This window comes from Rhincodon typus, chromosome 8, assembly GCF_021869965.1.
Source record: "Rhincodon typus isolate 14 chromosome 8, sRhiTyp1.1, whole genome shotgun sequence".
NCBI lineage: Eukaryota > Metazoa > Chordata > Chondrichthyes > Orectolobiformes > Rhincodontidae > Rhincodon > Rhincodon typus.
In genome coordinates, this window is record NC_063339.1 from 46,541,174 (window position 1) to 46,553,659 (window position 12,486).

The 12,486-nt window shown below is 41.4% G+C and overlaps 1 protein-coding gene across 1 annotated transcript in view; it reads left to right on the forward strand.

The window, feature by feature from the left end:
• Positions 1-12,486, forward strand: part of LOC109935203 (protein TALPID3-like) — a 286,726-nt gene that overhangs the window by 233,345 nt on the left and 40,895 nt on the right. The window contains exons 9-11 of the mRNA XM_048600285.1: positions 3,643-3,799; positions 8,552-8,590; positions 8,752-8,811. Coding sequence (XP_048456242.1) covers positions 3,643-3,659 — 17 coding nt within the window. The 3' untranslated portion in view covers positions 3,660-3,799; positions 8,552-8,590; positions 8,752-8,811. The remainder of the gene's footprint in view (positions 1-3,642; positions 3,800-8,551; positions 8,591-8,751; positions 8,812-12,486) is intronic.

Below are 12,486 nucleotides of genomic sequence, written 5' to 3' on the forward strand. Positions count from 1 at the left end.
CAAAAACATTTCACTCCACTAACATCTGTATCCAATGTATCATTCTCGACCACCTCTGCCACCTCCAATCCGACCCCACAACCAAAGATATATTTCCCTCCCGACTCCTATCTGCTTTCGTAGGGACTGCTCTCCACGACTCCCTCATGCGCTCCACACTCGCCACAAATCCTGGCACCTTTCCCTGAACCACAGGAAGTGCCCCTACACCTCCCCCCTCACCTCCATCTTTCACATCAGACAGAGGTTCACCTGCACATCCATCAATGTGGTCCATTGCATCCGCTGTTCCCGATGTGGCCTCCCCTTCATCGGTGAGACCACGTGGAAGCTCAGAGACCGCTTTGTAGAGTACCTGCACTCCGTTAGCGACAAATGACAACACCTTCCAGTCACAAACCATTTCAACTCCCCCTCCCCCTCCCACTCCCTAGGCGACATGTCCATCCTGAGCCTCCTCCAGTGTCACAATGATGCCACCCGGAAACGGGAGGAACAGCACCTCGTATTCCGCCTTGGGAGCCTACAACCCAATGGTCTCGATGTGGACTTCACCAGTTTCAAAATCTCCCCACCCCGGCCTCATCCCATGTCCAACCCTCCCTCTCATCCCCGCCTCCTTGACCTGACACAACCTGTCCATCTTCTCTCCCACCTATCCATTCCTCCCACCTCACTGACCAATCCCCACCACTGCCTTCCTGCACTCACTTATCACCATCCCACCTACCTTCCCTAGCCCCACCCCTCCTCTCTATTTATTTCCCAGCTTCGTTTCCCCCCCCACCCCATTTTCGAAGAGGGGTCCTGACCTGAAATGTCAACTTTTCTGCTCCTCTGATGCTGCCTGGCCTGCTGTGTTCCTCCAGCTCCACACTGTGTTGTCTCTGACTCCAGTATCGACAGTTCTTACTATCCCTTAGAATTGCATTAGCCTTTTTTGATTATTTTCTGGACTCATGCATTTTAATCACCCCAAGTCTCCTTAGGCTTCCATGGTTTAAAACTTTTAAATTATTTAGAAGGTATTCTATTTAATCCTCTTTTTAGGTTCAAAGTGGATGTAATATTTTATTACATTGAAATGCATTTGTCACTGTTTTATCCACTCACCTAATCTGTTTCTAACATAATCTAATCTTGGATCTAAATTGCTCACACTATCATCTTTTGTTGGAGGGTTTCAGCTATGGGGGAGGCTGAATATGCTGGGGCTATTTTAGCTGGAGCATTGGCAGCTGAGGGGTGACCTTTATAGAAGTTTATAAAATCATGGGTGGCATGGATAGGGTGAACAGTCAAGGTCTTTTCCCCAGGGTAAGTGAGTCCAAACTAGAGGGCATAGGTTTAAGGTGAAAGGGGAAAGATTTAAAAAGGACCTGAGAGTGGTGTATGGAATGAACTGTCAAAGGAAGTGGTGGAGGCTGGTACAATTACATCTGGATGAGTATATGAATAGGAATGGTTTAGCGGAATATAGGCCAAATGCTGGCAAATGGGACGAGATTAATTTAGGATGTTTGGTCATTTTAGACAAGTTGGACCGAAGGTTCTGTTTCTATGTTGTACATCTCTATGACTCGATCTATCCTTGTAAAATTGGCAGCATTTAACTGATTGTGGCATCAAGGAGCCCTCGCAGAACTGGAATCAATCTGGGAAAATTGTCCATTGGTTGGAGTTATATATGTAGCACTAAAGAAGATGGTTGTGATTATTGGAAATCAATCATCTTAATCCAATGTCATCACTGCAGGAGTTTCTAAGCTAGTATGCTCAGCCCAACCAGCATACAAGTGTCCAAAGAATAACCATCTCCAAAAGGATAGAATTTATCCATCCTGCCATGGCGCTCAATGACATTATCATCAATGAATCCCCCATTCTGGAGGAACAAAACATATTGAACAAAACCTCAATTGGATCAGGCATATGAATACTGTGGCTACAAGAGCAGGCTAGGAGTCTTGGAATTGGCAAGTAACTCACCTCCTATCTCCCCAGTGCCTGTTCACCATGTGCAAGGCACAAGTCTGAAGTATGATGGAGTACTCTCCACTTACCAGCTTCAGTAACATTCAAACCATCCAAGACAAAGCATTCTGCTTGATTGGCACCCCAATCACCACTTTAAATATTTACTGTCTTCATCAGTAATGCACAGTGCCAACAGTATGTATTATCTACAAGATAAAATACAGTAACTCATCAAAGCTGCTTTTATAGTTCTTCACAAATCACAACCTATGCAAGCTGGAAGGACAAGGGCAGCGAAATCATGGGAGCACCACTTCAGCAATTTCCCCTCCAAGCCCCCCACGTCTTATCTTGGAACTATGTTTCAATTCTTTTATTGTTGTTGAGTCAAAATCCCGGCACTCCCTTCCTAACGGCTCTTTGGGGTGTCCTACATTCCAAGGACTGCAATGAATCAAGAAGGCAGTTCTTTGCCAACTTCTTTAGGGCAATTAAGGATGGACAATTACTGCTAGCTTAGCTAGTTACACAAACATCCCATGAATAAATTGTAAAAAAGACAAACTTCCATCTATATCAAACTATAATGACCATATGAACATCTATTGCTACTAACTTGCCTTAAATGTACAATTTTGACGTTGTAATCTTGGGAAAAAATGTCAGTGCTCCATCTGTGAATCTGACAGTGACATCTGGAAGCTTTACTTCCAAAGTTAAATGTGGAAATCTCAAATATCACTTGAAATGACATGAACTTCCACTTTTTGTGCCATTAATCTCATTGAAAAATATCCTTGAGAAGTTATGCTGTGTTGAATGAGTTATAACTAGCTTTTAATAGCATGTCAGCATAATTATTAGTGACAACATCTCTGGCCTTGAAATCTAATTTTATATTTATTGAATATAAAATTACTCCAGTATGATAAACATGTCATGGATTTAAAAATAACATTTTTAAGATTGATATTTCAGCTTCTACTTAAGCCCACATATTTATTTTGATCTTTGTGAAATGATTGAAAATGGTGATCAGTGCTTTATAAGTTCTGATTAGCTGTCTGTCAGCATTCTTTAGTGTGACTGGCTGCTTAAATTGCTTGATAATATTCTTGTTGCTTGATGCCAGACATCACTTATAGTTGACACCAATAACTTGTTACATTTCGTGGATGGCTTTCTACAAGGTCAATGACAAGTGCCATCTTTTTGGCTGATTACCTCAAAATCCAGACCAAAATCCAGATTTGGTGGATATTTAACATATTGTCTATAGTATATATGTTAGGACAATATTGACAAAAATGGATTGACCAATTAGTAAAGATAACTGTAAAAAATAGTTAAAATGGTATTAAAAAATTCTAATGTCAGCATAATGATCTGCACAAATTTTCCAATAAATTTAACGACACAACCTGACGATAATTGAATTTGGAAAGCTTCATTCTGCAGTAGCTGAAAATATTTGTCTCACATTAAAAATGGCTGTTGGTCATTCACTAAACTGCGTTAGCAAAATGCTTTAATTTCTTTCACCTTTGCAATGGTTATGAATATAATACCATCTTTTAAAATTGTGCTGATCTGTAGGGGTTAATACGTATCAGTATGCAACTGATGTCAGTTTTCAGATGGTGAATGTCATTTGCTTCTTTTTAGCTGCGGCAACCCGCTGACTGAATCGTTTACAGCCTTTGTAGCCCCCTCTATGGGTTCTGGATCAGTGGCTAGCAAAGCCAGCCCAGCTGTACAGAAAGCCACTGATGTGCTGTGTGACCTTGGTAGACTGAAGAGAGAAATGCATGGAATTCTACAGGTAATGACATATTTGCAAGCAAGTTGTTAGAAACAACAATCTTTTACTACAAATACAAGTAGAGGAATTTGAATCACAAATGCAAAAAAAAATGGATATTTTATGCAGAATAATAGCTGGCCAGGTACAGTATCCATAAGGTAATGAAAAGATGAAATTAAAATAGAAAATACTGATGAGACTCCCCAGATGTGTTAGTATTGAGCAAAGGAGAAAAGAAAGTTGACATTTTAGGTCAAATCTCTACAATGGCATTTGTCATTAAGTATATTTTGCCCCCTCCACAGATCTGCATTATTCACAGAGTGTTCCTAACATGATCTATTTTACTTCCAGATTTCCAACATCTACTATCATGAATGTAACAAAAGTCTACAAATCCAACAAACAACAAGTGCACAAGGCACTTATTCACATTTTGTAGTTGATCACTTGGCTAACTGTTAATTCGGAGAAAAGAAATACTGTTATGTTATTTGATGAAATTTACCTACAGTGAAGAAATATACATTAATTTGCATTTGTAATTTATCTCCATGAGTCTGTTTATGAAAATGGTTTGCATGATGAGAAAAATGTAGCAGAATAATCTGGAGTTCATAGGGAAAGCAATAGCATAAAATGGGGTAACAAGGTGTAGAGCTGGATGAACACAGCAGGTCAAGCAGCATCAGAGGAGCAGGAAAGCTGACGTTTCGGGCCTAGACCCTTCTTCAGAAATGGGGGAGGGGAAAGGGGTTCTGAAATAAATAGGGAGAGAGGGGGAGGCGGATAGAAGATGGATAGAGGAGAAGATAGGTGGAGAGGAGACAGACAGGTCAAAGAGGCGGGGATGGAGCCAGTAAAGGTGAGTGTAGGTGGGGAGTTAGGGAGGGGATAGGTCAGTCCAGGAAGGACGGACAAGTCAAGGGGGCAGGATGAGGCTAGTAAGTAGGAGATGGGTGTGGGGCTTGAGGTGGGAGGAGGGGATAGGTGGGTGGTGGGGTCGGATTGCAGATGGTGGAAGTGTTGGAGGATGATGCGTTGGATCCAGAGGTTGATTGGGTGGTACGTGAGGACGAGGGGGATTCTGTTTTGGTTGTTATTGCGGGGAGGGGGTGTGAGGAATGAGTTGCGGGAAATGCGGGAGACACGGCCGAGGGCGTTCTGGACCACTGAGGTGGGGAAGTTGCGGTCCTTGAAAAACGAGGACATCTGAGATGTTCGGGAGTGGAATGCGTCATCCTGGGAGCAGATGCGGCGGAGGCAAAGGAATTGGGAATAGGGGATGGCATTTTGCAGGAAGGTGGGTGGGAGGAGGTGTACTCTGGGTAGCTGTGGGAGTCAGTGGGCTTGAAATGGATATCAGTTTCCAGGTGGTTGCCAGAGATGGAAACAGAGAGGTCCAGGAAGGAGAGAGAGGGTTCAGAGATGGGTTTTCTACATTGGGGAAACCAAGCGGAGGATTGGCGACCACTTTGCTTGGTTCGCACTAAACAACTGCACCTCCCAGTCACGAACCATTTCAACTCCCCCTCCCATTCCTCAGACGACATGTCCATCCTGGGCCTCCTGCAGTGAACAACGATCCCACCCGAAGGTTGCAGGAACGGCACCTCATATTCCGCTTGGGAACCCTGCAGCCCAATGGTATCAATGTGGGTTTCACAAGCTTCAAAATCTCCCCTCCCCCAATCGCATCCCAAAACCAGCCCAGCTTGTCCCCGCCTCCCTAACCTGTCCTTCCTCCCACCTATATCCCCTCCTCCCATCTCCGACCTACTAGCCTCATCCCACCCCCTTGACCTGTCCATCCTCCCTGGACTGACCTATCCCCTCCCTAACTCCCCACCTACACTCTCCTTTACTGGCTCCATCCCTGCATCTTTGACCTGTCTGTCTCCTCTCCACCCATCTTCTCCTCTATCCATCTTCTATCCGCCTCCCCCTCTCTCCCTATTTATTTCAGAACCCCTTTCCCCTCCCCCATTTCTGAAGAAGGGTCTAGGCCCGAAACGTCAGCTTTCCTGCTCCTCTGATGCTGCTTGGCCTACTGTGTTCATCCAACTCTACACCTTGTTATCTCAGATTCTCCAGCATCTGCAGTTCCTACTATCTCAGCATAAAATGGGGCTTTGAGAGGGGTGGATGGTAAATGCCATATCTGAAGTCATGAATAGACTGATGCATAGTTAGGAGAGTGTCCCAAAGCAGTAATAAAATCAGGGTTTGATAGCATCTCATATACATCGTCATATAAAGAGCTCACATTCTTTACTGATGTCATACTAACTTCTATTTTGAATTATGCTTCCTGTTATACTTTATAAAAGTTAAATTATTTGATTTTTATATATTTTGTGAAAACTTTAACTTTCCAGGGAAAGGCCTCACATGCTTCTATCAATGAATGTATTTTTAAAAGATTTTACGATACTGCATAGTAAAAATCACAAAGATCATTGATAATAGATAACAAGGTGTAGTGTTGGATGAACACAGCAGGCTAAGCAGCTTCAGAGGAGCAGGAAAGCTGACGTTTCGGTTCTGAAGAAGGGTCTAGACCCGAAATGTCAGCTTTCCTGCTCCTCTGATGCTGCTTGGCTTGCTGTGTTCATCCAGCTTTACACCTTGTTATCTCAGATTCTCCAGCATCGGCAGTTCCTACTATCTCTGAACAAAGATCATTGATTTGTTTTTGCAGGTAGCTTTTAATCATGCACAACCTAATTAGTTTTGCTGAATAATGCGAGCAATTGTCTATGTCATAATCTTCCTCTGTTAGTTCTCTTGAGTTGTCAGATCATTAAATTTGCAATATTTTGGGTTAGAGTTTATGTTATTCATTTTGAAATGCATCCAATATTTTTCTTACAAATATGTTTAATTTTACCAGTATAAAAGTTATATTGAAAGGTATTGGAAATTTGTAACACAAGCCATGCTTTATCTTCTGTATAAAAAAATGTCAACATCACTTTTGTGGTATAAATTGTTTGCAAAAGGATAAAGTTATAAATTATAAAATACTTTTAGGACTACATTGATATTATAGACCTTTTTATGTAAAACGAGAACCAGCAGTTAGATTTTGATGATTTGAATGTTAATTAGATGTTTCCACCAAAGAAGCTCAATGAAGACTTTGCGCCAAGTGAATTTCTTTAAAGTAACCTGAAGGAAATTAATGTATTAATTGATTGAAACTCAAATTGTGGTGTTTCATATCAAGAAGTTATTTTACTTCTGGTTAATTAGTTTTTTAGTTTTATAATCTGAAATTTACCTCAAGATCAGATCAATAAATGCATTATACACAATAGGAATTAAGCATATTGAATGCCATAATTGTAGCATTGAATTTGGTTGCTCCTGTTTTGCTCAGGCCCTGAACAAGGTTCTTCAATTTGGTATGGTTCCAGGCAGGTTACTCCAAATCATTCATTTCCGAGGTGACGTGAGATAAATGAGCTCCCCTTCTCCATTCACGCTCCTCCTCAGTATACTGCAACAAAGTTAACTTAGAAAAGGATCCCTTTCCTTGTGGATACCTGTCTCTCAGACCCAAAAGAACATGTGTTTTAAAAGGAGTCAACTTAACCAGGTTTTCAAAATTAAGTTTACGAATTACTAAACATGGGAAGAATTAATAATGCAGCACACACTCGAAGATTAGAAATTTGAGGTGAATTCAAAATGATAATTTTTTTAGGAAGAGTGATACTGTGAATTGTTCACAAGAAGCAGATAGTTAAATGTTGTGGCCTTTGTAGTGGAGGTTATTGGTAGAGTTGATGCAGGTACTTAAATAACAGATTCAAGTTCAAGACACTTAATTTTGTGGGTTGTTCAGATTCTGTTGTTCTGCTTCCCTTTTTTACTTTCAAATTTAGAGCGAGTCCTTTGGTTTTCTTTTCTCTGGCTTGCTAGACAGCTGACTTTGAGGATTCAGAGTGAGAAAGTTGCTTTTACTTGTCACGCAGTGTGACTAGGGGATTATTTTTTGATATGACCTTCAGAAAGTGGTAATGCTCAAATGCAGGCTTGTACACAATGGTATCTTTGTCCACTGGCACATGACAAACTCAGTCCAATCTGTTTTGATTTACCTCTACACCCTTTGAAGGGTCAATATTTGAAGCTTTCTTTGCATATTTAGGTGCAATATTTTGAGGGGCTTTCTCTTCAGACAGCCTCTTAACTTACATTACCTGTCATTTTTGGCGATATCAGCCCTCTTGTCAAAAAACACATTTTGTGAATTACAAATCAATCATGTCCATAGTACTTTGGGGCTCTAACCGATTTGTCATGATAGTATTAAACTCATGTCTTGAACAAAATGCAGCACATTTGGTTGGATCTATGAAAAATTTGTAAAGTCACCACATTTCAAAGTAGATGAAAATGCTAATTGTGATAGCTGCATCCTGCTATAGTGAATCGGAATTGTTTTTTTGTTTATTTTTTCATGTTAAAGTGAAACTGTGCTGCAAAGATAGAAATCTATCCAGTGTGAGAAATTTTGAAATTTGACTGTTGGATCTTGTGCCTTTCAAGGTGCAATTGATGTCCATTGTGGTTGTTTGGATTTTATGTTTAAATGCCATTCATTTAATTGTAAGGGCCAAGAATTTAAAATCATTGCATTATTATCCGTAGTCTAACTGCGTACTTTCTTTTATTTCAGTCAAGTCAGAAGCTGATAGGTGAGTGATTCAAACTGATTCAGTTCTACAGGGGATTTAATAGTTACCGTGTTATCTCTTTCAGGAGGCAGAGCATTGGCAATCTCACCTGCAAGACATCAAGGTTGGTCTTTTGATTCTTCTTAAAATATTCACAATATCTTCAGCTTACGTTCAGCTATTTGGTAGCACGTCGAGACAGAACTAAAATTCATGAAATGTCTGATCCTAAGATGTGACCACTCATTTACATATTTTTTTTTCGATTCCCTTTCTTTCAAATAGAGTGCCAAGCAGAGTAACAGCCACAAGTCTATTGGCTCGACATCTCTGCAACATCATCTGGTGAGTTGCCATGGAGATTACTACTGTGTTCACTTCTGCTATATGTTTGATCCTGAATTCTCTCCCTCCACCCCACCAAACTGAGGTTTGTCGCATTTCGTGTTGGCAGTTCTCCAGTAGATTTTAGCCTCCCTGTGCCATGTGACCCATTTAAAAATTACATTAAAGAATTCTCATGATTGGTTTTCAGTACTCTCACACTGTATGCAATCTGTATTTTCAGCATTAGTCTGCGAATACAAGATCAAAAACACAAAGCAACCTACTTGTTTTGGTCAATGCACCTTTCTCCACAGGTAACCACACTTTACATTAGTGTATATCAGTAATCTACATAGTGCAGTTAGCTTTTTTTTAAGTAAAGCAAGCAAGCTTCTTTTTCACTTTAACAATTCAGTCCCCTCTTCTAAAGGCTTTGACTCTTCATTGTGGTACAGTTCCACAAATACCAATCACCCGCCAATGTTTAAATCTTCATGAATGCAAGATGGAGATTTAATTGCATTAGCATTAATCCTGCCTTCAGCTACAGTCTGTGTCGGAAAATTTCCCGCAAGGGTCATTGAACATCTTACAGATTTACTTACTGGCTTGGAATTGAGACACAATTTGGAAATAAAATGTTTTTCTTTAATGTATTAAAAGCTTCTTCATTGTAGGTTCACTTTATATAAAGGTGAGGACTCTCAAAATTTGGTAGTATGTTGACAGTCACAGATTCCTATTCTGAGAATTTACATAATGTATAGCGTATTGATCATTAGTGGTGGCATAAAGTTGCAGTTGCATCCAAATTTTAAAAATGGCTTAATTTGTATATATTGCAACAAAAGTTTCTTGCTTGCCAGAGGAGTGCCAGAATCTACAGTAATGATACCAACCTTTGTATTCATTACCATGTTTGTTGTCAGTAAAATGTGAGATGCATGGTGGTTTCATCATTTTTTGTTAGCTGCAAAAACTGTAAGGATAACATTGCTGATTTTGTAAATGGCTACTGTACCCTAGTCATAAAAAGTGTAGGGCAAAAATCTTGCCCTTTCTCAGTTCAGATTGAAATTTTCAAACAATGGACCTCTCTTCCAACAAAAGATTGATATTAAGGGCTGCATTTTCCCAGTAGGTTGGGAAAGAGGAGTTTGGGCTGATTCTGAATCCCAAACTTACCTCAGAAGGAAACAGTCTCTCGTTGTTTTTGACCAAGGCACCTCTTGGCAAGGAAGCAAGGTATCTTCAACCAGAAGCGCTGAGTAGATGATCCATCTCGGCCTCCTCCAGTGGTCCCCAGCATTACAGATACCAGTCTTCAGCCAATTCGATTCACTCCACTTGATATCAAGATACTGGATACTGCAAAGGCTACAGGCCCTGATAACATTCCAGCAATAATACCAAAGACTTGTGCTCCAGAACTTGCCGCTCCCCTAGCCAAGCTCTTCCAGTGCAGTTACAACACTGGCATCTACCCCACAATGTGGAAAACTGCCCAGGTGTGTCCTGTACATAAAAAGCAGGACAAATCCAACCCAGGCAATTACTGCCTTATCAGTCGACTCTTGATCATCAGTAAAGTGATGGAAGGTGTCATCAGCAGTGCTATCGAGCAGCACCTGCTCAGCAATAATCTGCTCAATGACGCCCAGTTTGGGTTCTGCCAGGGCCACTCAGCTCCTAAGCTCATGACAGCCTTAGTTCAAACATGGATGAAAGAGCTGAATTCCAGAGTTGTGGTGAGGGTGACAGCCCCTGACATCAAAGCTGCAATTGGCCAAGTTTGGCATCAAGAAACTCTAGCAAAACTGGAATCAATGGCTATTGAGGGCAAACTCTCTGCTGGTTGGAGTTGTACCTGGCACATAGGAAGATGGCTGTGGTTGTTGGAGGTCAGTCATCTCAGCTGCAGGACATCTCTGCAGGAGTTCCTCAGGGTAGTGTCCTAGGTCCAAACGTCTTCAGCTGCTTCATCAATAATCTTCTCTCTATCATAAGGTAGAAGTGGGGATGTTCGCCAATGACTGCGCAATGTTCAGCGCCATTTGTCATTAAGCAGTCCATGTTCAATTGACAGGTTTTCATTTTACAGAATGTGCTCACTGTAAAAGTTTACAGCTTTGAGTTTAGTTTCATTTTAATGGTGCGAATGGTAACAAGATCTGGACAGTATCCAGGCTTGGGCTGACAAGTGGTAAGTAACATTTGTGTCACACAAATGCCAGGGAATGATCATCACAAATAAAAGACAATCTAACCACCGCCCCTTGACATTTATTGGTGTTACTGTCATTGAATCCCCCAGTATCAACATCCTGGGTGTTACCATTAATCAGAAACTCCATTGTACTCATCACATAAACACAGTGGCTAAAGAGCAAGTCAGCGGCTAGGGATACTGCGCTGGCTAATTCGCCTCCTGACTCCCTAAAGCCTGTCCACTATCTACAACGCACAAGTCAGGGGTGTGGTGGAATATTCCCCATTTGCCTGGATGAGTGCAGCTTGAACAACACTCAAGAAGCTTGACAACATCTAGGACAAAGTAGCCCGCTTGATTTGCACTACTTTCACAAGCGTCCACTCCCTCCATCACCAACAGTCAGTAGCAACAGTGTGTGCTATCTCCAAGATGCACTGCAGAAATTCACCAAAGACCCTCAGACAGCACCTTCCAAACCCAAGACCACTTCAATCTAGAAGAACAAGGGACATTGACGGCCCCCCATCTTCAAGATCCCCTCCGAGACTTCACCATCCTGACTTGGAAATATTATCAGTGTTCCTTCATTGTCACTGGGTTGAAATCCTGGAATTCCTTCCCAAAGGGCATTGTCAGTCAACCCATAGCAGGTGGACAGCAGTGGTTCAAAAAGACAGTTCACCACTACCTTCTCAAGAGCAACTTGGGACAGGCAATAAATGCTGGCTAGCCAGCAATGTCTGCATACCATAAGTGAATCAAGAAAAAGGTTCTCTGTCTAAATATGAGTAGCTGGTGGGCTCTTGAAGCTGGATGGCTAACTTTGGCTTCGGAGAACCAACCCGCTGCAATAAAGTTGAAATAACCAAGAGGGCACTTCAACATGAAAGTACTCTATCGGCAATGGAATAAGCAACCAGATCACCTTTGGGAGCCTTTGGTCTGCTTGGGGTACCAGCACCCTGGTCATTGAATCAGGAATCTAGTGGCAGTCTGGAGAATCTGAGTGAAATTTCCTTAATCTGTATTAACCTGGCTCTTAATAAGTCTAATTGACAGCTTCCCTTCTGGGGACAGGCCTGAATCTGCCCCCTGCAAAGGTCTGCAGTTGTACAAGTATTTTCAGACCTTTCCATCTCCATTCCTGCCCTTGGTGGGGCCTAAAAGTCCTGCCTTATTGTTTTACAAGGCAGAAATTGTAAAGTACCAACACTGTAGAACAGATGCATACAGTTTTGCTTACAGATATCAAAAGTTGGACTTGCAACAATAAAAGTTCAGCTTTCTGCACAATAAGGTTGAGTCCAGAATACCATGTAAAAACTTCAGTGTTGCTTTTATTGGTAGAATGAAGAAGAAAATAGCATGATGGAAGATTTATTTTGTGTGAGAAGTGTGGTGGGACTATAAGACAGTTCGTAAAAGGCAGGTTTAGGACTTGTAATGCACAAGAAAAAGAAAACAAATTCCCTTCTTCCAAT